General features: G+C 39.1%; 2 protein-coding genes across 6 annotated transcripts; both read left to right on the top strand.

Annotated features, from left to right (window-relative positions):
- The first annotated feature begins 732 nt into the window (after positions 1-732).
- tank (TRAF family member-associated NFKB activator) lies at positions 733-16,708 on the top strand. Of its 5 annotated transcripts, none has more exons than XM_085136394.1 (8): positions 733-1,223; positions 1,999-2,140; positions 2,400-2,508; positions 2,707-2,777; positions 3,436-3,494; positions 3,590-3,708; positions 4,221-4,603; positions 5,284-16,708. In XM_085136394.1, the coding sequence occupies exons 2-8, from the start codon at positions 2,042-2,044 to the stop codon at positions 5,449-5,451; spliced, it is 1,008 nt and encodes a 335-aa protein (XP_084992520.1). In that variant the 5' UTR covers positions 733-1,223; positions 1,999-2,041; the 3' UTR covers positions 5,452-16,708. The 5 variants fall into 5 exon arrangements, with proteins under 5 accessions (XP_084992520.1, XP_084992519.1, XP_084992518.1 ...); XM_085136393.1 differs by having other exon boundaries at positions 1,987-2,140; XM_085136392.1 differs by having other exon boundaries at positions 734-1,046.
- A 1,393-nt stretch (positions 16,709-18,101) lies between these two features.
- Positions 18,102-25,304, top strand: tbr1b (T-box brain transcription factor 1b). Its single transcript, XM_085135052.1, has 6 exons — positions 18,102-20,918; positions 21,209-21,363; positions 21,581-21,702; positions 22,010-22,168; positions 22,550-22,611; positions 23,430-25,304. The coding sequence occupies exons 1-6, from the start codon at positions 20,227-20,229 to the stop codon at positions 24,271-24,273; spliced, it is 2,034 nt and encodes a 677-aa protein (XP_084991178.1). The 5' UTR covers positions 18,102-20,226; the 3' UTR covers positions 24,274-25,304.
- The last annotated feature ends 1,518 nt before the right edge of the window (positions 25,305-26,822 follow it).

Raw genomic sequence — 26,822 nt, 5'->3', positions numbered from 1 at the left:
ACTCTTATCCCAGGCTCAACAATGTGTTAATGATTTTGCTATAATTTTGCATCACATTACACGTTAATTTTATTAGAAAATAACCAGCATGCATTAATTTTGGGCCTGGTGAAGGATCAGAAGGTCTTTACATATCTCATAGCACATCCAGTTTATGTATTTTTTAGTACTCCAGGACTATTATAATGTGCATTTTTGTTGTTGTTGTTGTTGCAATGTCTCATTTCCTTCTCAGTCTTATGCAGTGCATTTTGAAACAACCTGTAGTTTGAAGTGGTACACACATGCATTGCATGTTTTCAGGCCAGAATAACCAACTAAGCAGGCCGAGCAGGCAACTGCTCAGGATTCCCAGAGGTCAACCAAACCCTAAACCCACTGCTTCCCAGTTTACTGAATCAATTATGTACTCATTTATTAAAGGACTGGGGTCTCTAGATGTTTTATTTAACCCATATCCTGCTTACAGTGTCATTTGACACTGTAGCCTATAAAGAAAATGGAAGGTTACAATAGAGGCCCATCAGTATTTGTTGCAAGCAGTCCCTTCAGAACTTTGTTCTAGTTATAGACTTAAAAACAAAACAAAACAGGCTCGGTTCATTTGACAGAACCTGTTGAATATTCAGTAATATATATATATATATATATATATATATATATATATATATATATATATATATATATATATATATATATATATATATATATATAAAAGCAAAATGAGCACAACTTAACTCGAGTTTGGGCACAGTTTTCACATGCACAACAGTCGGTTTGCAGACGCGTAGGCTGGAAGAACCCTCAACCAGCTAACCACCCAGCTCTCCCGTGAGCTCCGCGCTGATTGGCTAAAACCGAGTAAAGGCGGAAGTCTACAGTATGAGGGGATTCCCCGAGGGAAGTTCCCAACTCAACTAGGCTATGTAAAACATACATTGCCATATCCTCTCCAGCGCTTGTTAACTTTGCATCTCAAGATTAGGCGACGACGCTGCGGTAGTGTCAAAACAATAAATTCGACTTCAACAGTTACTCGAATGAAGGTAAGAGGACACTCGCACTGGCAGCGAGGTAAACTCATCTCAGGACTTCTCGCTCAGTCGCTTTATCCGACGCCGGCTGAAGCTACGGCTTGTCAGACACTTACACTTTAAAGAATACGGAACTGTTTAAAGAAGATTTTGAGCGACTCTTTTAAAATGACCCACGGCTGTGTCCCGGTAGGCTTCAACATTAGCGTTACTCTCCTTTTACTTACTGAGTCTGTGGCTACATGCTGCTACTTATCCAGGAGCTGTTGGAGTGTAGTATCGCTAACAGGTACTGCGTTACTATGGCATTTATTAGGAAGGCTGTTCAGTAATTGAGCGGCTCTTTATGAGACTGCTATCAGGAGTTAAGATAATGATAGGCATCACTTTAGCTTTCTGACAGAAGTGCAGTCGTCCCAGAATTGCTTAATGCTGTCTGATGATCAGTACTAACAAGAAGGAGTGTCTGTTTCACCAGTGTTATACTCATATATTACACATGCACTGAGTAACTTTATTTGTCATTACTTTACAATACTTGATCTTCATCTTCAGCTCTTATAATTCCTTACAGAGCTAGAACAAGGCTTTAATGGTTGAAATATGAAGGGAATTTTTAATTCTACCAGACCTGCCAACATTCATTGGTAATAAGCAAATATTATGAAGATTGTTTACTCAGTTTTGGCATGGTTTTGTCATTTGGATCAGTAGCTCATTTAAAGCAGCCAAAACAATTTGGCAGCACGTTAAGGATTTCTTGACTTTTTCAAAAAATATTTTTAAAGTGCACGAAGACTAGTTGACAGTTGTTTGTAGAAATGTTATAAAAATGGCTGGGATGGGGACAAAAAAAGGAAATCTTTTTAGTTTTATAACCGGTCTAATAGTTTTCACGGGGTCTTTTGAGAGTGTTTTTCCTTTTGTTGGCATGTTTTACAACATTTTGTAGTTTCACTCGTAGGGCTCATGTGTGCTGTGTCAGTGATGATTGTGGAGCACAAGGCATGGAAAGGAACATCGGAGACCAGCTCAATAAAGCATTTGAAGCTTATCGTCAGGTCTCCATTGAAAAGGACATTGCTAAAAAGGAGCTGCAGAAAGTGGTAATGATGAAGAGCAACTTTTTAAAAACTTTGTGCAAAATGGACCAAGAATTAACAATATACCACAACACATCCCAGAGCAAATTACATTTCTAGCTTTCCAAACAAATAATGTTTATTCTAATTATGTTATTAAATGCCATATATAGAATAGCATTATTATTAGTTAGGCTGCTTCCAGATATGAAACTACAACACAGTGCTTAGACCACAGTGGATATGCTGGTTCTAGACAAATAACAGTACCTCCATTTTACAGACTGAGTATTATGAGCAATATACTCGAGACCTTCAAAAGCAGATAGAAGATCAACAGCAACTGATTTCAGAACTTGAAGCAAAGTTGTCAGCAACAAGGCAAACATCAGGTTAGTGATGTGTTAATTTGTTATTGATGTGTTAGTTTTACTGCTTTTTTTCCCAGCTGGTGTACTGAGTAAGGATTTACTTTACACATTGCTTTCAATTCTGTGGATTGAGATGTAAACAAAGTGATGGACAATATTGAGAATTCATTTGAATTTCCTCTTTTATAAACTGGTCATTTTCATTGTTTTCATTTTCAGGAGAAATGAAATGCGGGCCATGTAGTCATCTTCTTGACGGGGCCAGCACTTATAGGAAATTACAGTACCCGGTATGTTTATAGTTATAACATGCTCTTTCTGCATTTAGGCTTTATGAAAACTACAATATTATATTTCCAAAACAGCTTTCCCGTTAGGAAATCAGAAATGTGATCGCATACGGCTTCCTATCGCATGTGTAGAAGTTGATGGTACTTCTGCTTTACTATGTTGCATGTGTGTTAAGGTAAAGGGATGTTAAAAGAACACTTTGTGAATACAGTATTAACTGTGAAGCTTAAACTATTGCTTATTCAGATTTGTCACGCAACTCTAGTTGTGTGACAGTGTTTATGTGTCAAGTTTACATGTACTTTAAAGAAAGCTAAGAGATATTCTATAAACCCTATCAAAATGATGTTTTAGTAATTTTACATAGTTCTGATTATTTGTTTTTCCTGTCGTTCAGGCATTCAGGCCTGCTTTGCTACTGTAATAGTATCTACTCTCTGTTGCTCTCCTCACTCAGTGTATCCACTTTTACTTCACCAGATGGTGCTAGAGGATAATATCGCTGCACAGTTCAGCAGCTTGAGTTTTACAGTTATTATTATTTTTCACTAGGAAATATAAATGTGTGATGTTTAAATAAAGCTGCAGATGTATGAACAATATGCCCTTGTGTAATTGCTGTAAATGATCACTATAAATTTAATGTGTCTTTTTCAGGAGAATATGGGCTCTGTTGCCGTTGCTCCTAATATGCCAATCAACAGCAGCGTTGACTAGTATGTGTCAATCTTTTTTTTAAAGCCATGAACACTATGGTAAAAGAATGGATTTTTTTTTTTTGTTCCTTACTCCTGTTTTATCTGTTTGTCAGTCAGGAAATGCGGGAAGTGTTTGAAGCCATTGAAGGGAAATTTCGACAGATCCGGTCTTTAACCAAAAGACAAAAAGATTACTTAAAAAGATTCCATGAAGGAAGTGATACATCAAATGGTAATATTAATATTTACTGACTATTACCTTCTGTTTTTCAGTGTCTGAATCTGAAAGCAATTGTTTTCTCTAATTGGTCAAATAAAAAGCGTGTTTAATTTAAATAGGCTTGTGTAGTTTGTAATAGCTTACGAGTTTACTAGCTTTTTGTCTTGTTGATTAATTGGATAGCGACACCATGACACGGACTGTACATGAATGCCTGATTGCCCTACGAACCTTAGCTGGCCACCTCTGAAAAAAGGTGGATAAACACATTTAATAATTCCACTGACAAAATGCTTAATGCCAGTTCTACATAATGCTACATAAAAAAAAATCATGTGGTTATATTAGACATATACCTCTAAGTACTGAAAGGCCAACTTGGAAATGAGAATGCAAAAACAAACTAGGCATTTTTTAAAATGTGTGTAACTTGTGAAATCGTTTAAGGACAATTTCAAATGTCCTTAAACCACGAGTTGACTCGGAAATAAAAAAGAATCTTTATTTTTCTGCCTTCTCAACAGATCAGCGGTTCTCCATGCCCATCCAATGCACAGACCGTACCGCAGATTCAGAGGGACCCTTTTCCTCAGCTCTAAGGACAGTGGATATCTCTCCCATGTCTACCTCTCTGGCATCCCGTGGCGCCAGCCAGGAGGACAAGGACTTGGTAGAATCTCTCACCAAACTGAGCGTCAAATTCCCGCCCTCTGCGGACAGTGAATATGACTTCCTGAACAGTGCTCCAGATAGACAGATTGGTCTACCCATGGCTGTCCCGCGACCTCTCAGTAATGTCTCCTCCACACTGACAGAGAAGGAGTCTGTGCCTTTTGTCTACCCTAACTCCCCCTCCCACACAACATCATCTACACTCTCCCAGGAGAGCGTGCGGGGACCCCAGCAGGTGAGAATCACAGGAGAAGGTCTGAGAAAACTAGTAGCAAATTATCAGTTTCTGATTGGTCTTTACTAATGGAGGAGTGAAACAGTGTGAAGTCCAAAAATATCCCCTTGGCTAAACTTGAAACGTATTACTGTGTAATGTGTGCTGATTCTTTTTTTACTTAAGCATGGATGCTCTAGTTATATTTGGCATCTTTGCTGGAAAGTGTGAGCCAGATGGAAGCACATTACAGTGTCTGAATGTGATTTGAAACAAGTATGATGGTTAAGAGGGATTTTATTGCTGATGTGTCTAAATTCCTAATAGGGTAAAAAAAAGTGAATGACGTGCATTAACGGCTGCAAGTTGGTCCAGTTTTCATTATATGATTCAGTCGCTGGATTACACCAACACAGGCATTAATAATAGGTATGACTATTTGGATAGTTTGAACACAGTATTCATAAATAGTAAGTTAATTAAACACTTGAGAATAGCATTTTGCCTTTACTTTTCTGCCTAATATTTGTTCTAACTATTGGGTTAACAGGGGACATGTGTTCTTTAAAGCAACAGATACCGCAATTTTGAGGCCAAGTGGTCCAGCCTACTTTAGTAGTAGGCTGCGTAGAGTGACTGTAAGGACAGTTTAGAGCATAAATAATACATTTTTTTCCCCTTTGATTCATCCTGCTCTGCAGTCTGTCTGGATACCGGATCTGTGTGATGCAGCTGCTGTGGGGACAGAGCTGGAGACACCTCAGAGCAGCACTCCTGAATGTGCTTTCTGCAATGCTGTGGTTCCTCCAGACCAAATGAACAGCCACCTCTACTTGCATTTCTCTCATAAGAATGAAGCAGAGAAGTGACAGTAGAAGCAGAGACTGATGGGAAGAAGCCACAACTATTTCAAGACTTTACTGTTTTCATGGTGTAGCCGTGCCTGCCATGAAGTACAAGCGCTGTACTGGACTTCAAATGACACTGCAATAAGACTTGAATTCATTTATTTAATACTGAAGAATTAAATGGTACATTTCTTTGCCCATTATATTTTTCTAAAATCCCACTGAGATTTTACAGTGATGCGTATGGTATATGTGAGCAAATAAACACATTTAGACTCGTAACATTTTTTATCACTTGATTTGTTTTCAACTTGCAAATATATAATACAGTATGAATATATAGTATATAGATTGGTATATGCATCCATACATAACAAAGAGTGCGTGTGATATTACTTCCTATTATATCTTTAGCATGTTTATACATTTTTATTTTAAAAATAATGAACTTTCAAAGATATATCACATTTCTAAAGCTATAATATTTCATACACACACACACACACACACACACACACACACTTTTTTTTTCTGAAACAAGACACCTCTCTCACTTTATGGTGGGTTTTGGATCTCAAGGAATAATAATATATTATGTATTAGAAATGCCCATCATCTGTATTAAATTAATCAAACATAAATGATATCTGGAATGATTAACGTAGTAATTCTCGTCATTCCTCCCCATTTTACACTTAAGCCAGAATAATATGAAGCAGCTGTTTATCTCGGTGTAGAAACATTTCCAACTTTCAGATACTTTTATGACCATATGTTCATTAAGATTGTCCACAGAGATACTCTCACTCATTAGATGGCAAATTACCCTGCTATCTGCTACTTATTGTTTTATCACAGGCAATATTTAACTGTTTATATGGGCGCATTTATTTTAATGATCATAGGAACGTGATATGAGTCTTCTTTCATTTCAACTGTGCTATTCAAAGTAATAAAGTGACTGAAGATGTGCCAGTTTTAAATTACGTTACACTGCTACACCGCTACGCTGTCATGTGACTGGAAAACAACGGCAGTTTTTTCCCCCCCTTTGATGCGTTAAAAGAGACCGAACAAGGAAACACAGGTGTTTTATAAATACACGTTCATATTTTACAGTGTGTAGCGATCATTTGACTAAACCTGAATCATTTTTAAACAGCAGCATCATCTCATGACTACCGCAGCATTTATTCACACCTTTGCAAAGATTGCAGTGATTTTCACCATTCAGTGTGACGATGTTTGAGAAAATGGGGACACTGTGTTGGAACACTTTGTTGTGCGGTGAGGCCCTTGCAGACCTTCAGCTTTGGGTTGGTAACACTTGTGCTGGATAGATGAGCTGGTGTGAAGACTGCAAACTACATTTTTTTCTCTTTTTACAAGTGCTGAATATTAGAACTCACTTACAACAATCAAGTACCCCTAAAAGACCGACTGATTTGTTAGTTCAGATTTAACCTCCTAACACCCAAACTCTTCCACGGCATGCATTTTTAATTTCTCTTTGATATTTGGTCACATTGGGGCCCGATGAATGTAAAAACAAAGAATTACCAGATATTTTTTTTACCTTATTTTTGTTTTTAATAAAAATAAGAGCCACATATGAGGATATTCATTTAAAATTGTGATAGAACAGTAGCAGTATAATGTCCTAATAAGTGGATATCAGGCCCTTGCAGAGCAAAATTCAGTATTTTGGTCTAAATAACCCAAAATGTGATGTCTACATATGTGGACGCCAGATCCTAGGGGGTTAAATGATATCTGCTGCTGAGCCTGTCATTGTATTATATAAATAGCTCCAAAGGGTGTAAGGAATTGATGTTATAATGCTATTAACTACCCTGAACTAATGAGTCATTAGACTAATGCAATATTCTCACACAATGCAACCTTTCTGTAGAGGGAAATAATGAAAAGACCACCCAACTGGAGTATTACAAACGTGAATATTACCTACATATTGATCTGACGTAATGTGTCAGACATAATGCATGTTTCTTTTGGAGTGATATAAACCGCATAATTCTTCTCACATCACATTATGAGAGCTGAGAAGAGAATTTATTCTCTCCTTTTTTTGGCAAATACATATCCCTAATGATCCTCTCTGGTTAATCTGTGAACAGTCGAACATTGTGCTGCCTGCATGCTTTTCTCTCTGGGATCATGAACAGCTGCTTGCTCATAATTATGTTGTCATTCATTGTTATTTGGAAGAGGAAACTCGTACTGACAGCTATAATTTTTTATTTTATTTTTTTGATAATTCCATACTTACTCACGGGTGTATACAGCATTGTGAACTGTTTGTGAAAAGTTCGCTTTAGCTGTAATGACTGTTGTTGTCATCATTTTCAGAAAAATACGAGATCCATCTTTCTCCTTGGGGCATTTGCTAACGGAGCTGGTAGATCTGAAATATATTTAAGAGCTATAAAAAAAAATGGAAGAGGATGAAAAAAAAAAGAGAGAAGGATATGGATTGAGACGGAGAAGTAGCAGGCTGATTACAAGGTGTCAAAATTGCCAGGAGCAAGAAGGTGAAAGCAATCAGGGGTGAGAAGAGTGCAGCATTCGTGAGGGGCAACTAATTATCCATCTCATTTGTGGAGAGAAGCATTTTAGGCAGCTCTAGCCCACTGAATGGTGACAGATTGGTGCGGAGGAGAGGGGAGGTGTTAGAACAATGGAGCCCAGCTCACCATCATTACTGCATGCTAATCAGCAGTGCTTCTGCACCATCAGTCGGTGCTGCAGCAAGTTCGGGGAGACAGGGAAGTCACCAGCTTCAGGGGACTATAGTCATTCCTAAGTAGGGAAGAGAGGGAAGAAGCATGCACAGTATAGCTGAGTGCAATTTGTTATTGTCTTTTTTAAGCTATCTTACATCTATCCAAGTTGAAATAATTATACAATGAGTGTTTCACATGCATTTAAGAGTAATAGTAGTAGTAATAGTAATAGTAATAGTAATAGTAGGGAATATACTAGGCAGTTTAATGGCTATATTCATGCCAATGCCATTAAAAGTCTGAGTTATAGTTTGAGTGTTATGAAACTGGTATGAAATTAATGCACCGCCTCTCTTGAGATGGATATAAGTTTAAAAATTCAAAAATCACTGTGTGAATATTTATTATATAACTAACTAACTAGATAACTGATTCTTCTGTGACCAATATTTAAAGAAGACCAGTCAGGTGCAAATGAGTGCAAAGGGAGATTTTCATTTGTGTTTTTTCAGTCATGTAGTAAAACTACTTTAATAAAAAATAAATCAAAAATTGTAAAAATGTATTTTAATCAGCCTTTAAAAAAAAGAAGAAGTAAATATCTATGACATTTCCTTTTCTTCTAGTTTTGTTGTTACACTTGACTATATGTAATATTTGACTCTAATATTACAAATCATGCATTCACACTTCAGCTCCTTATAGACATAACATTTGTTTATGTTTGGTTTCTGACATTAATTGATACAAAGCAATTAGTGTTGCAATACATTCAAACAACAATAATGATTAAAATATCTCAACTCTACAAAAGAAACATACCCTTTTCTTTATTGGCCATTAATTGGATTATAACAGCAATAGACAATAGAGCGAAGAGTCACCATTGCCCTAAATCATTATTTTCAACAATTACTCTTTTAAATATTTAAACAATGTTTATTAAATTGTGCAATTGCTAAGGAAATATAACACAAATGGAAAAAATAGATTGTTAAAGGGTTTAATCAAATGGAAACAAAACAGAGAGCTAGCAAGTGGATTAAGGTCACATGGCTAGAGTGCCCTCTTCACATCAATGTCATTTAGATAATTAACAACTTAGGAGAGAAGCATATTCAACTGTCTGTGCACTGGTCACCGTTGGCATGAGAGACTGCCAACTCTCATGGCGTTGTGAGCTGAGAGTATCACCTCACAGTTGTCTTGCCATGCGTTGGGCTCCTTGTGCTCCCTGTGCAGAAGTGGTGGAGCTGACTTTGTGTTCGATTAAATGTGTTGAAGCCATCGCTGCCTGTGCAAAGTCTCAGAACGGCCCCTCTCCATTGTGTTTGCTTCAGTGCTGGTCTGAGAGCCCTGATTCCTGGAGCAGAGATTTGGCAGTCACAGCAAGTGATGACAGAGGCAGTGGTGAGATCGCACCCGGAACCCCAAAGGAGGCTCACATTTCAGGCGGATGAGAGGTCCATTCAATACACAGAACACAAAAGCACTGATCAGTGGAGTTTGATGATGCTATTGTTCTGAAAACCTCACTGTTCAGCCACTACAGTAAAGACAACTTTTATTTATTTATTTTTTTAATTTGGGGAGGGCTGAAGTGTTGGATATTTGCAAACTTCTGAACTTTTTGAAGACATTTAGCTGCCAACTTAAAAAAAAAAAATTCCAACTGAAAGTCTGGCTCTCAAGATGTCATCCTCCTGTTATTTTATTGTCGCCGTTAAATCAGTGTAGGTTGTTTTTCTTCTTGACACATGGGGGTGGGATTGAGCATGGGGATGTTTGCGGAATGGTAACTTGCAATTCAAGGGTTAAGGCAGCATGAAAGAATCCATTCTCAGTTTAATGACCTAGCCTCGCTGGGCGAGGACGACAGGGAACATGCTCTTGACTTGTACTGAATTTGCCAATTAACACCTCCAATAACAGGCTGCCTCTGAACATCACTAGTGTAGAGAAAGGAGGAGCAACTCTCATGCTTTGTTTTTCAGCCTCTGATCTCGTAATGATAAGGTCTGTGATTTCTTCATATGCAGAAAATTATTTTGCCTTATACACCATTTGGTTAAATCCATCATAGCAGAATTCTCTATTGTTCCAATAGCTCTGAGAGAAACCCTTAGTTCAAGAGCTGTGTTTTCACTAACTATCAGGCTGGCAAAGTTGGAAATATTTTATTTTTCCTCATGCTACTTGAATCCTTACGTAGTTATTGGGCATTCTATTTTTCGCACACAGCCATATGGCCATGTAGAGCTTCAGTTAGACACATGGCTGGTATCTAAGATACACCGTGCTTGATTAGCTTTTTCCCTTCTTATTGTTGCACATGAAAATACGTGACAACAGTGCTGTCCTTGATAGATGTATCAGGAAAAGATCTTTCCCTTCAAATAAGGTCCCCATTCTAGTCACCCCTCTGGTTTCACACATGCTTATCAGACTCCCAAACAACACCTAGTACAGGTGTGAATATCAAAATCCCCAGTGAAAATCACAGTAGATTCTCTCATGTGGTCTTCGGAGTCCTATTACATACAGCAGTGGCTATGCATCGGGGCCGGGATGCTGCTGGCTAACAGCAACTGCAAAAACACCTTTGGCTAAGTGTAAGGTGGACCTCCTTACACCAAATGTGCTTAATGACTAAAAGAAGAAAAAAAAACCACCACACTTATCTAATTGAAAAAAGGTGCCTAAGTGTACAGTAGCTGGTTGTTGCCCGGTACAATCACACCATAACACAGTTGTTTCGCAATTCATTAGCAGGTACTTTCACAATATACAATAATTGAAAGATGGCTGCATAATTGATAGCAGTTCACACCATAGGGAAAGTGCAGTGATCCATCTAATGATAGTAATAAAGTGTAGAAAGATTGGATGAAGATAATACCGCTTGAGGTGTGAGCTATGTACATTTGGGATGAGAAAGGCCTCGCACTGAGACTTTGTCAACATAACAGACACCAACACTGTGAAGATGTTTGTCATATTCATGCCATTAGCACAGAAGAGTTTCACAATGTACCTCCTTGAGGTTAGCAGATCATAGCTCTTATTTTCATTCTGACCACCTTTGTGTCGTGTGTAGAAGAATATGAACCTTGTTAGAGATGCTACTTACAAATCAATTCATTTATTCAGTGTTAAGAAACCATCTGGCTTGATCAGAACTGAAAGTCATCCTGGCAGGCCACTTTACTGACTGACACCTCATAGAATTAGTGGGAGGACGGATTAATTTACCGTCTTCGCCCAGCTCAGACAACACGGTTTATCGTCTTGCTGCATTCTAAGCTCAGATATGAACTGAAAAGTCCTCCGCAAGCTCCAGTTACCTTGAGTCTTTGTTACAGCAATGAACAGATTCAGCATATCTTGTTGTTTATTAGTCTTAGATAGTGAGATATAACACTTTTTGTGTTCTCTTTGTGGAAGCTGTGAAAATGGCACGCCATATGTAATACACTTGCTTGCTGTTGGTCTTGCCAATTCCCCCAAGATTGGTAATTCCTGTGCCAATGCTCGCACTCTCTCTTTGTCCTTGTGATTTGATTGAGCTTGTTGGATTGGATTGGTTTCTTTTGATGCTGTGTCTGGTGTTTAGTTGTTGATTTGATGTCACTTGCAGTCCGTTTAAAATAACCATTTGAACCAGAACATACGTGTTCGGTTGTACCTCCGAGCTACTGATAAAACGGAAATAATAATACTAAAAATGTTTTTTTTTTCCTGAATTGCACATAGTAAATAGGCGTCCAAAGCAAATGGGAAACAGATAAACCAAAATATAATCCTGTGATGTTTTTTTTTTCCTCTTCTAATTCTGCACAAAACAAATTGGCTGCATATTTTGTTCACACCTTGTGTAACTGGGGGATAGCAAGCGCAATCCTCCCTCGTCATACCTGTGACAACAACCTGCAAAGTGCTCCCAGTGCCCTAATCTGCAAGGTAGAGACCTGCTGCTGCTGCATGTAGATGTTGTTTTCTTTTTCCGTAGATTCTTGTCCCTGTGGTTTTTACATTTACACACCCACGAGAATCACACAAGGTAAAAGAGAATATGCGAGTGTCTCACAAGCTAACATTTTTTTCCCTCAAAAACATGTTCACGTTCAGTAGAAAGCAATAAAGGCATACTGATGGTGTTTGATTTGGAAATGGCAGTCAGACCGTGATTTTAGCATCAACAGATGGCCAGTAGATTGGTTTAAATGAGTAACACCACTGCCTGCTTTAGAGTTGGCTCAAGTAGTAGAGTAGTGTACTACCGTCTTATCATATCTCCTTGTGTGAATGATGATGTCACCATGATAGATGCTACTCAAGTGGGATCAGACCTGCTCAGTGATGCCTGTAGAGACCAGCTCAGGGAGATCCCTGTCTGGCTGCATTATTCAACAATACTCCGTACCTCTCCCAGGGAAAAAAAAAAGCACTGTTGAATATTTGAAAAATGGATTTGATTTTTTATTTAAGTGTATAGATGTGGAAGGGAGAAGGGGGAAAAATAGAAATAGTGCCAGTCAGTGCAGCCTGGAAGGCCACCAAGGCAAATTGCCGAGTTTTTCTTACTGATCTACGGGACTTCTTGGCTATATCACTTGGGGACGTTTTGGAAAAGTGCGCTACTTCGAGGGCCTTTTGACTGCAACTACGAGTTGACAGATCATTGATCATTTTAGTTTCACAAATATGTCTACTAGTTAGTTGAGAATTTCATATATCTGTTTTGTGGCTGTGCTCGTGGCTTCTGTCGTCGCACCTTGCAAAGCAGTTTTGAAGTCCTAAAATTCGAAAGCGAAAAAAGGCTCCTGGTCTCCCCTGGAATTCTGGGCTGTTTTGATAAATTGAATGAATCAATATTTCAGTTGTAACATAAGAAAGGAAATCTGCTCATTGATAACGTACCAGACATTGTGCCAGACAGTGATAGCCTATTTTCAAAACGGCAGCGTAAAGGAAAAAAAAAAACGACCAAAAAAAAAACAAACCCCAATATGGCTGCAGAACCACTGCTCAGATCCTGACGAGCCAAGCTGAGTATTGATCCATCTGGCTCTGAAGACACTGTCATGTCACCTTTGCATTTAAGTGTTATCTTGTCAGCTTCAAATGATCTAGCTGTCAGATCTGGCAAAAGCTGGCCTGCGTGATGTTGCTTTGTCTCTAATGTCCAGCTGTTGCTGTGCCAGTCTGTGCCAGGAAAGAATATTTGAATCCCGTGTTTATTCTGTTTTTAAATGTTGATTTGCCTAATCTGCTCATATGCAACGACTTAGTCACGTCTTTATAATTTCCCAGGTTGTGTGTCTGTGCACCTGTGTCACCGTGCAACGTGCGTTTGTGTAATGTCATCAAATTCCACATAATGTGTGACAGTTGATTCTTACAGCCACCGTTTCATTCAGTTTCCATTTCCTTTCCTAGCGTCACCCATTCTCTCAGATAATTAAACAGACAACTTACAGTGAATGTTATAAGAAGCTCCCTAGCAGCAAAAACTAAGTGTAAATTGCTTCAAAATTGATTCCCCTTTCCCCCCCCAGCAGATGTAACTGATAGTTAAAGGGTGGGAGCCTAGCTTCTTGGTGAAAGGGCACAAACTCTTTCAACCAAGGTGTGGTAACAGGGTGAAAATTTGAAAGTAAATTCCCTCACTGATAATGTATCCTACATCCCACTAATGATAACACACCCACTGTATTGTGCTCACAGCACTAATTTCCTTGTTTTCACTCACATACGCTGCAAATGTTTTTCCTCTGTTCTATGATTTATCTTTTCCTCCCCCCTCCTCATATATGAATCGGTGTTCAGTGTCCAATTTCTAATTTAGTCCCTGTGTAGTGGCTTAGTTTGCCGGTCATTTAAGGAGTGGATCAGTTCCTAAAAAGCTTTTGGAGATGCTGCAGGCCAGTGAGTGTGTTGGGCTGCTATAAAGGCAACAGTAGGACATCGGCCAGTAGTTCACACTTGTTGGAGCACACTGGTGAGGCTGTGAAGATGGATTCGGTCTTGATTATAAGGTACTGTTTGTATTTCTCATCTTTTAATCAGTGTGAAATATTCACGCTACATCCTTTTCTCTTCTCTACATACCATTCCGGCACCATGCAGTGATCTGCGGAGATGCAGGTGTATGGTGTAAACAACAAAAGGGAAAATCTAATTGATCACTACAGTTCTTTCTTTCTGAACATCGGCAAAGTTTGACAAGAAAACCAACTGGTTTCCATGTGTTTGTTTGTGACAGCCTAGATGTGAGTGGTGGAGACATAAATCATGTCGGATTTATTTTTCCTCTCAACTTGGAACATAGTTCTCTTCCCCGTAGAATTCAGAACTGATCATTAACCTTTCCTTTAGTTCCTTCCCTTGCCTGGTCACATTTCCTTTTTATTTGGTTCCTGGCCCCATATGCCACTTTCCTATTTCCTGCCTGCAGACAGCAGGGAGTAGCTCTATTATCACCTTCCTAGAGCTGTCTTTGAATGTGAGAGGCAATTCCATTTCACTCAGCCATGGGGAGGAGGAGGAGGATGAGGAGGAGGAGGAGGAGGAAGAAAAAAAAAACACGCCATAGAGCACAGAGAAATTGGTTTAGGTTACTTCTCGTAGCTGAATGCAAGACTATTTTGCTTTTTCTTGTTGGATTTCTTAGCTTTAGAGACCCTAACATGAAGAGCCCGCGGTGAATGTGCAGGGTTTTTGTTGTATAGTTTTAAATCAGAGCAAAGGTTAAGTGCTGGCTATCATGTCAGGTTATTGTGTGAACAATTTATCGTCAACTCCATTGAGAAGTCATCTTTTGAAATATTAACAATCCCGAAGCATTTATATTCCACTACTGTGAAGCTGTGCTAAAGATATCGAAGATGTCTCTAATGCTTTCACTCTCAAGTGTGTTCGCTACATTTTGCAGCATTTTACTCGAAGCCTGCGTTATTTTTGGGCTTCCCTAAGTCTTATTCCAGCTTTTATCTGTGCCTAGTTCTTTGGAATGGTAGGGCTCTTGACAATATTGCTCCTGGATAAATTAAACATGAGTTACGCAGAGTGATAATCTGTGGGCCTCTCTTTTCACACTGCATTCCCAATGAGCTGTGTGTTGGCCTGGTGTTGTTGCCTGTGATTTTAATGAAGATTATTCTTGTAACACGACAGTCGCCTGTTTGCTCCTAGTCCTCCCCAAATATTTTCTCTTCAAACCGAGAATTTTGCTTTCTTTCAAGTGATCTGTGCAACATTTGCGCTTTATTTTAAAAGTATTTATGTTGCGGGTCAAAATCACCAGTTTGTCACAGATGTAATTAAAATATTTAGGCACCAAATCACATACCTGGCTGTTGTTTTTGGATTAAACATTCTTCATCATGTCAGCGCACTTATCGATTAAACAATACACTGGCAGACAGCTGTGACTGGGTAATTAGTAGGTATTTTCTTCCTGTCTAAGCAGAACTGTACTGTAAAAAGCCAAAGCTTAAGCTGGATTGAAGCCCTCTGTTTTCTTTTGTTCAGATGTAGGTTTATAGTGCTCGAAAAAACCTCAGAGTATTCTCTGAGGAGCAAGTGCACACTTCATGGCATGGCTACTCTTAAGATGGAACTGCTGTTTTATAAATAATTTCAAAGTTACAAACATCAGCCTCACAATCACAGCGATTCAATGATATTCATTTGGCATAAGTCAGTTTCATTTCTCTGTGCTCTTCATCAGAAATGGCTTAAAAAGTAGAGTTAGTGTGAATTTTTTATGCCATGGGCTTAGTGGGGACAGTGGCCATGTTCTTCACTTGCAGACGTCTGACAGTGCATGGCAGCAGAAATAACAAAATGGTCACAAACCCCAACTGCACTCCCTGGGTCACACAGGCTCTTTAAAATTTAAAGAGACTAGCAGGAAACCAAACAGTTGATAACAGGTCAGTAGCAGGTGATAAAAGAAGTTTTGGTAGGGACATTAGCCCTTCCGCTAACTTTGTGTTTCCCGACATCAGACCCATGCAATTTGCTAAGCCAAATAATACACATCCGAGAGCATGAAGGAGCTGTGGGCATTACTCTCAGGGATTGCAGTACCCTGAGGAGTGCAGTGTTTCACAAGTGCTACTTTGCTGCAGAATTGGTATTAGACGAAATTCACACATTTATAATTAAGCATATTATTATGACATACTTTCTCCTGTATAGGTTTTGTAAAGGGGAAGCTCAGTTTATGAATCAGATTGTTATTTCAGTGGTGTGCCACACTGTCATTGTCCTGTGACACACACACGAAAAAGAAAGTAATAGATAAATAAATAAATAAAAACAAACTCATGCCAAAGACTGAAATATAGAAGTTAGGAAAAATTCACAAAAAATGTGTGCCTTTAAGAGATGAGTAAATGGTAAGTAACAGTGTGAGATGACATATTAATTGTTTGCCACATGGGACAGTTTATATTCGTATGACCTTGCCAAATATACATGTTAAATAATAAATCTGGATTAGTTGTTTGCAATAAAAAAAAATAAAACTGCAAATTAATAACTATAAATAAATACACTGTATTAAATAGTATTAAATTTAAGAAACTAGATAACATAGATTGAAGCTGAAGGAATAAACGGTGTAACCCAATAACAAAATGGGCATTTAAAATGGGAAATGCTGCTGCGGGATTTTAATAAGTTAGAACGATAGAAGGATATGTGCATTTGGTTTAAGGTGAAAAATCCCTATAGTGCAGTTCTGGTATGGTATTATTACTCCACACTGAACATCCTGATCACCTGTCCTGAGGTTAATTTGCTGTGAGCTTTGCGGTAAAGAATCGCGTTTGAGTCTGGTCTGACTGGGCGACCCTTAAAGGACATCAATAATGAGCAGGTGTAGGAGTGCACTTCTGCGTAGACGCGTGTCTCTGTGTGTCCAGGGAGGACGACTAATAAGGGTTTAAAAGCCACAACTGTCCACTCCGCCCCTTAGCAGGCCCCCCCAGCTGTCTTTTCTGCCAGAAAGCACCCTGATTCCCTCTGACAGAGCAGATCACTGATGGCAAGAAACCACAGGGGGCAATAGTTATGTTAGCATAGCACAAAGCACCGCCACACTTGATCGGGATAGTGGCGCTGGTTAATTACAGAGTTAAGGTAAACGCACGTTTCCTGGTTAAACAAACAAAGATAAACCCGCCAAAAAACCACAGTAAAAATAATAAACGAAGTCTTTGACTTTGATTTATTGATGGAAACTGCAACGTGACGTCTAGCAAACAACATATAAATAACTTAAAGTCCATCTTAAATGCATTCCCATGAAATTTTTAGTGCTGCTGTAATATAAGCCACTACCTGTCATGAATCCCAAATAACCTTGGCTCTATCCTCTTAGTTCATCCCAGTGTGCCTCATTCCTTATTACTGGCCTGACAAGGAAATGTTTACCCATCCGACAAGAGACAAGCCACTTCATAGTCAGAAAAAGCAATTTCACCTGACTGGAGTAGCACACTATGTCCCCATATCCTTGCTGGCTATAATTTTGTTGTCATTTTGTGTGCTGTGGTCATATCATTGAAGTGACAGTGCTGGGCATTAGGTAAAGTCCCTAAGCTGGTGCTCACTTTCAGGCTTTTTCTCTCCTTGTCATTCACATTGATTGGATTAGACCCAGGTGGCAAGCAGATTCTTTTGGCACAACAATAAAAAAATGGTGATGTAGTAGCTGAAAAACACACAGATATTTTTTTTTTATTTTGCTGAAATTAATATTGTTATGTGGAAAACATATGCTCTTTAGAATTAAATGGATATATATACTTCTTCTTCTTCTTTTTTTTTTTTTTTTTTTTTTTTTTTTTTTAAATTTTTCAGAGTATTGAAGGCAGTTTGTGTTTGAGGGGTTTTTTTTTGTCTTTGATTTATTTTATATGGGTGATATAATACAGATACAGCCGTTATAATATTATTTGAAAATTGAAAAGGCATAACTGCTGTTCACACTAGATTATGCTCAGCTGGTCAATGGAGGGTGTGTACAAGGCAGGGAGCCGAGATCCTAACCTGCTCTACATCTCCCTGAGGGACAATGCTGGCTATGGGCATGACAAATCAGCCCCCTCCTCTTTGGTTATGTCCACTAGCTAGCTGAGCCAATAAATAGATGACTTAATCTGATAAACAGGCAGTGCATTACCTAGGGAAACACAGAGTTGCTGCATGGGTGATTCAACAATTGGCTTGTTGAGGGGGGTGGGGGGGAAGAAAGGAAGCCCACTTTGCTTATTAAAGATCAGCGATGGAAGTGAACCATAATCCTGTAATGAGTAGAGCAGAGAGTGGCCTCTTTTCCTTGGGCACAGACAAGCCCGTGCTTGCATGTTTCACAGGAATAGATTGTTGGAACCAGTAGCCTTTCTGTAATGACCCCTCTTGTTAGCTTCAGAAATTCATAGCTCTTCATTAGAGATACAAACTGGTGGCTGGTGTTCACCAATGCAATGGGCCTTTATTGGTCTTCTCTTTAGCTTCCACACAACACTGCAGTGTAACTAAACCAGAAGTTACTCAGTGAAGTAGAAATGATCAACTGAGGCAGTTAGTGATATTGTAATGGGTTCCTTGATAGTTAGTGGTGTTTCTTATCATCTATGAGAATCACCTGGTAATAATGATGCGATTAAACGGAAGTGTAAAAGTTGCCAGTGTTGAATCGATGCCTTTCGGACAGAGGATAACCTTCACAATGACACACCGTGGCTCTGGTGAACAGTGAAGTGGAAAGTTTGAAATTCAGGACAATTTACAAAGGCCTCGCAATCATAGAGAGGACTGCGAGGAAATGTATATCAAACCACTCCCTTTGAACAGCGGTAGTGTTAACTTGGTAATAACCTTGTTAGTAAGTTAAGCTGGTTGCCATGCTGCAGCTGCTCTCTTTGCACTGGGGACTGAGCCACTGTAACTTGCGGCTATCCTAACACTTAGTTCCATCTTCTCAATCAGGACTGATTTATTTTACTGCGCCGGGGGGCTTGGTGTATTTTCGAAGTGGTCTGATTAACAATCATTTCTATTTTAGAGTTTATTTATTCTCTATCTGCTGTCGATATTCTCAAACTTACTGTCAGTTATCTCAGACACATGCACCCTCCTGAGATCAAATTTATTGTGTCTTTAAATATATTTTCCGAGTAATTAGATTTTACAACTCGGACTTAATGTTTCTCCCATCTCCTTCTTACGCTTGCTTTCTCAAACGGACAAACATTAAATTAACTAAACTGCATAATGCTAATTTCTAGTCAAAACTCCGAGTCCTACTTTGTGTCTCTCTGGCAGTGAGCTGTGTTTGGCACAGCAGCCCCTGTTACCAGTGCACGGGTTCATAACTTTAGTGCATAAAATATTTACCAGGACTGGGACTCATAAACACGTCTTCAGTGGGACGCCATGATTTCACGCTATATCACAAACATTTTATGGCATCAGATGCACCGCCTGTCATGGACTGTCATTTTTGGCGTGTTAATAATATATATTGGTTTCTTCGGCAGACATACTTTGGCACTCATGGCACATAAATAGGTAAATAACGTGGATAAAGGTAAATAACGCCGCTGTCGTCACAGCTGACAGCAAAACAATTCTCATAACTATGATATATATTTTTTCTATTTTTTTGGTTTATTTTTTGTTTATTTCATATACTGCTAATAAAAAGAGTCTGCCTCCATATGTTTTATTCAAATATAGGCCCATGTCACACTACAAACAAATCACTTTGCTCATAGCGCTCTTCTTATCGTCCTAATTAAGAGCTGTCTAATTAAATTACAGCCCTGAGTTAACCAATCGCAGCACTTGTTTCATTAGCAAAGCAGCGAGAGTGATGGAAAGAAAATCCTTCCTGATTGCAGGATGGTGTCAATTGGCTAATTTGCTGCCTTCCGTACCTCAAGTCATCGTAAGGCGTTTCGTAGTGTTAGATTAGGAAAGGCGTGTGCAAAAGCTTGTGATATAGGTTGAGCTAATAGTAGCTTCATATTGAGCTATGCAGGTCGAGAATTGCATCTCGCCGGCGAGTGATCTCTCCAAGAAATTTATGAATGTGGGCAGTGGCTTTTCGAGCTCCAATGGATCAGAGCTTTCGTTGCAGGACCATCCTATTATATCTGCAAGTGACAACCTGGAGAGAAGTTCACCTCTGAAAAAAAACTCCAGGGAGATGACGAATCAGTCAGAGGCAGACAATTTTCCCGACTCCAAGGACGCATCAGGGGACGTCCAGAGGGGCAAACTCTCTCCTGATCTTCACGGAGTCTCTGACATCCGTCATAATTTCGATGGATCTGCAGGAGAAAGGTGCATCTTTTCTCCATCTACCCAGCCGCAGTCAGTCTCAGCAGCTCCCAGTGCCATGTTCCCTTACCCGAGCCAGCATGGACCAGCGCACCCGGCGTTTTCTATTGGAAGTCCCAGCCGATACATGGCACATCATCCGGTCATAACCAATGGAGCTTACAACAGCCTTTTAACCAACACTACTCCTCAAGGCTACCCGACAGCGGGTTACCCTTATGCGCAACAGTATGGACACACATACCAAGGTGGTGCTTTTTACCAGTTCTCCTCAGCGCAAGCAGGACTGGTTCCGGGGAAAGCGCAGGTGTATCTGTGCAACAGGGCCCTGTGGCTGAAGTTTCACAGGCACCAAACAGAGATGATCATCACAAAGCAAGGACGGTAAGTACGCGCACTCGCTTATTTTTTTTTTTAGAGGCATGCAACAATATTCGATAATTTTTTGCGTTACTGGAACAGTTTTAGATCGAAATTTAAATGGGCGCTATTAAGGTCATTTAAGATTATTTCCCTGAAAAAACTAAAAAAATAATAAAAGGGATAATGAACTTTGTATAACACCAAGGCAATCTCATTAATAACAAACAAAGAAATAAAACAAAAACTAAATAAAGACGCAAAATGAAAAATTAGAGACATTTTCTAAGCCTGTGTTTCTTTTTTCCCCGCAGACGAATGTTTCCATTTTTAAGCTTCAACATTTCTGGCCTTGACCCAACTGCCCACTACAATATATTTGTGGATGTAATACTCGCCGATCCAAATCACTGGCGATTTCAAGGAGGAAAGTGGGTGCCTTGCGGAAAAGCAGACACGAATGTCATAGGTATCACATTTGCGCTTTGTAACGATTACATTTACTCGACAGTTTGATTTTGAGAACATGGTAAAAAAAAAAAAAAGTGTTTTTTTTTGTTTTTATACCTATAACTAAAATATGTGGTAAAAATTGTGAATGAAAATTTGTGAGGAATTTGTTTCTGAATAGTGATATATATTTTTACTTCTTTTCTTTACCTATTTTTTTCCCTTCTTTTTAATAGGCAATAGAGTTTACATGCACCCGGATTCGCCAAATACCGGTGCGCACTGGATGCGTCAAGAAATATCATTTGGAAAGCTAAAGCTCACAAACAACAAAGGCGCCTCCAACAACACGGGGCAGGTAACAATGTGATAAGAAATGTCTGAATGATATAAATATATATTTATATGTAATACGAGCTGGAAACTGAAATGTTTATTTTTTCTTTTTTATTCATCTCCTGATTATTATTTTTAGATGTGTCGTATTGCTTTCTCTGTGTCATTTAACTCGAAACAATAGTCGTGTGTGTCATTATAATAAACACGAAATATGAATACACACCATTGTGTATTCATATTTCGTGTTTAGTTTATTTTTCTTCTCAAATCATCTTTCCAAACTTTGAAATTCAAAGTCTGACAAACGTCTTTAATTGGATCTCCAGATGGTGGTTCTCCAGTCTCTCCACAAGTACCAGCCCAGGCTCCATGTGGTGGAAGTAAACGAGGATGGGACAGAAGACACCAACCAGCCTGGAAGAGTCCAGACTTTCACCTTCTCAGAAACGCAATTCATCGCTGTCACAGCTTACCAGAATACCGATGTAAGACCACTTAATATCTGACACAACTCTGGAAATGTCACCAGACACCAATCGCACAGCAGCATTTATACATTGAACATTAGCCTGTTGAAAGACGATTCAAAATATCGGGAATTCTACAATATATATATATATACTTAAAAAAAAACCCTCTCTAAACAAAGTAGAACAATAAAGTTTTAATAAGAATACAATTTCATTTAACCTAAATCTTAAAGCAAGACGCACACTGGATTAATCATTTCCTGTTGACAAACACATTTTCGCGTAAAAACAAAGAACAAAATTAAACGAATTGTTAATATTATTTGCATTTATGCTGCACTGCGCTAAACGTCTGGAACACACCTTATGGATCCTTCTATGCATTTCCCCCCACAGATTACGCAACTGAAAATTGACCACAATCCGTTCGCTAAAGGATTTCGGGACAACTATGACACGTAAGATTGTCTCTCTTTCTCCTTTCAAAAATATCTTCTTTGTATTTGGTTGTAATTTATGTGTGTGTGTGTCTTTTTATGCTTCTTTAGTTTTAATTAGAAACTATAATAGCCACTTAGCTTGGGTTTTTTCTTTGCAAAAATTTAATTTATGTATTGATAATTCTGTTGAAAATTTGTTGTATTGCTTTTGAAGTTGGAAGGAGTTAGCATGATAAATAAAATATGTACTTTTACAGGGGAAATTAATTGAACATTGGATTAATAATAACATCTCTGACTGCAAATGAAGCAATGCGTTTTTTTTTTTATCATAACACACACATATGCACTTGTTTGCGTGTAATAAATGTGCGCAATTGCGTCCAGAGCTCGTAACTGTACCGATTCATTGTATGTATGACAAGGTTCTTCCTTTATTTGATTCGAGCTTGTTTTTCATTGTAAATGAAATGCGTACTAATGAGTGACGAGAAAATGAAAATCATACTCGAAACAACGGAAATAACTACAAGATAACTGAGAAAGCAAGTCTGATCGATTTGACGACGTTTTCTTCGTACTGTGTAAGGCAGCCGGCGTATTTCGAGCTTGGATCTAGACTGGGATGGTTTTGCAGATGTTTTCGAACCCTGCAGTTATCTCACCTTCAGAAAGAATAGTAATGGAAAAAAAACTTTCCTCATGTGTACTAAACTGCTACATTACTGAAACAGAGAGGCCCCGTTGACCTTAATTCGTTTAATGTTCTGAGAACAGACTACAACACACTGTTTAGTTTCTGAATTGCTTCTCTGTTTTTCTCTCCATCTTTTCAGTGTCTACACAGGCTGCGACATTGACCGCCTAACTCCATCACCGGGTGACTCTCCGCGTTCACAGATCGTGCCGGGTGCGAGATATGCCATGCCTAGCTCTTTCCTGCAGGACCAATTTGTCAGCACTTATGCCAAATCTCGCTTTCACCCTGGCGTGGGGACTGGGCCTGGCACGGAGCGCAGCGTCCCACTCGGCAACAGCTTGCTATCCCCGCAGCAAACCGAGGAGCCCAGTGTTGCCACCCCCCCGCAGCGATGGTTTGTCACCCCTGCCAACAACCGACTGGACTTTGCTGCCTCGGCATACGACGCCGCTGATTTTGCCGGTAACGCGGCCACCTTACTGTCCTACGCAGCGGCCGGAGTGAAGGCTCTTCCCCTGCCGACTGCAGGCTGCTCCAACCGGCCTCTTGGCTATTACGCAGACCCGTCTGGCTGGGGAGGACGCACGCCGCCGCAGTATTGTGGTGTAAATAGTAAATCCAGCTCGGTCTTTTCCTGCTGGCCTACTAACACCATCGGTGGCAGAACAGGCACTAGCTACCTGTCCGAGGAGGGAGACTCCATCACCACAGAGAGATCACCCATCGGCGGCTCGGAGGAGACCAAACCTAAAGACATGACGTCTGAGTCGAGCTGGATTGAGACGCCGTCCTCCATCAAATCCATCGATTCGAGCGATTCTGGTATCTTTGAACAGGCCAAGCGGAGAAGGATCTCACCTTCTGCAACACCGGTTTCAGAGACAGTGTCCCCGTTAAAGTCTGAGCTGCTGACACCGAGAGAGTGTGAGAAAAACTGCACAAAGGACATTGGTTATTACAGTTTCTATCCTCACAGTTAAAACGAAGCACAGCCTATCTATCTATCTATCTATCTATCTATCTATCTATCTATCTATCTATCTATCTATCTATCTATCTATCTATCTATCTATCTATCTATCTATCTATCTATCTATCTATCTATCTATCTATCTATCTATCTATCTATCTATCTATCTATCTATCTATCTATCTATCTACAGGTTAATCAATAAAAAGTATAAAAGGACTGACATCCACAGTTAATGGCCAAAGTGTAAATTCTTCAACAACAGTTTTGCCATAATTCTGGCGCCTTGTTTCCACACTGTTAAGTCAGAAAACACTGTAATTATGAATATAATGTACATAATACTGAACATTTTGGTGATAGTGACTGAATGTACACAGAACAGATAAATGATTCAAAAGTAGTTGTTTAAAAAAAAAGAGAAAAGCGGAGCCTCTTCTGTTAAGTAGCCTACACTGTTAGAATTAAAGATATTGAGCATCTGTACATAAATAATGTTCTTGTGTAGCATATACTGGCACAATAATCCTTGTCAGTGACAAAAAATATGTATTTTGTACTTTATCAAAGCAGTAGGCTACCAGAGGTTTAAATGACGTTACCGATCACTGCTACATTCATAATACATGTGGTGAAAGAAATTATAAATGTTGATAATGTAGACTTAGGGTCTTTTATTTACGTATGTTTTATTTGTACTTAATTTAGCCGGTCATTTTTTTTCATAGCCTCCATGCTATGCTGTTGTGAAATTCTTCGTATCTGCTGTAATGTGACTGAAACGTAATAAATGATGATATCATCAAGACATGTTTTATTTGATCACATCCAGTTCAAACAGAATGCGTTTGAAATATACGAAAGGGTTTATTATAATCTGCTATTTTCCACAAAGGCGTCATGTGGATCATCTTTCCAGAATTTCAAAGCGCAGTGCACCGTGAAGTATCTCGTCACTGAGAGGGCTTCAAACAGTCAACGCAATTCTCGAATATTTAAATCTCACTGTGATCAGCCAGAACACCTACCAATTACATCAGGCTTTAGGTAGGCAGTCCTTTCCCTCATCGGCATTCCCTCCCCACGATGGAAGCCACAGGAAGCTTCCAAAGATATTTATTTTCAGATGGACATCGTGTCCTCTTCTGGATTCATTGATCGGTTCGGGATATGATGAGACACGGCACAAACTTTACAGCCAAGTAAAATGATAAAAAAAAGTATAATAAATTAAAATTAAATACAACGGAACAAAATGTGAGTCTTTGATTGGCGCTATAGACTTCATCGATATTCATTTGTTTCGTTGGCCTATTCATTTTCTGACTCAACAGTAAGAGTTGTTCCTACAACATTTGGTTGGATTCGTTTTACAGCATGTTTGCCAAAGATTGTAGAGTGAAAACTTTTGTTGTTTTTTGGTCATAGTTTCAAACACTGAAAAACTGTGAGGTTGACAAATTCTCTGTTTGGCACCCAAAGGAAATGACACGTTAAAAGAGTCTTGACTATATGTGAAAGTGTGCAGAGGAGCAGAAGACACCAAGAGAAAACAGAAGACAGGCAAACAGGCTTAATAATGAGGTAACATTTTTCTATTTATTGTTTTTTCCCCCCTCTAGCACAGTAGCACATTTTTCGTTAAATTTCCGTGTAAATGACCCACCCTCTGTTCATGCTCTGCTTAATCATGGGATTTTATTGGAATTATTAAACATTAATATCCAGTTTATCAAATTTATATAAGAACAGATACTAATTAAAACGGATGCTGAACCAACTCAGTGTGCACTTAATTGGAATTTGTCGTGTGAAGGAGACGCTCACAGCTGTCAATATGAGATGTGGCATTTAGCTCCTCATACTGTCAGCTATAGGCCTTCCCTGGGATAAACAGCAGATGGCGATAACTGAATACAGGTTTTTATAATCAAACAACTCCTCCAATATGTGGTCCAGAGCTTTTAGGTCACCACAGAGGCAACAAAACCTGTAAGAAAACTCTCTCTTTTTTTCCTCTTCATTTTTTTTCATTAAAAAAAAAAAAAGATTGATTCGTTATTTATGAGTTAAGTAAGGGCATCCTGTGAGTTTCCCCTGGATTCAACTACACGTGGATGGTGATCTACACCAGATGGTGGTGCTTTACTATTTTTTGTAGCAGTTAAAAGAACCCATGCTGTTCAAAAGACTCAAATGTTTTCTGCAAGCTCTGACAAACTTGACAAACAGTCTTGTAAACACTGGCCCCGAACACAAGCTGAAGAAAGTACAACAAAAATCACATGCAAACTGTATCTGTTGGCACTGGAGAAAACGCGCTCTCTGCGAAGGCCTGTTCATCTTCACATGTAGTCTACTTTAATACAAAGCAGCAGTTTTGTTTCTTCTAAATCATTTACTCTGTTGGAGGATGACCCACGGCTGAGATGACCCCGTCCTCTAAGAAGGGGTGGGGCATGATGGGTACTTTTATGCCAAAAAGGGATTTTTAGTATTTGCCAAAAAGTGATTGATTGGGTTTAAACTGCTGTAAATGACTTATTGGCGTAAATATGT

Source organism: Neolamprologus multifasciatus, chromosome 16, assembly GCF_963576455.1.
Source record: "Neolamprologus multifasciatus chromosome 16, fNeoMul1.2, whole genome shotgun sequence".
NCBI classification, from domain to species: Eukaryota; Metazoa; Chordata; class Actinopteri; order Cichliformes; family Cichlidae; genus Neolamprologus; species Neolamprologus multifasciatus.
The sequence above is the reverse complement of the archived record's forward strand: the minus strand, read 5'-3'. Positions and strand labels throughout refer to the sequence as shown.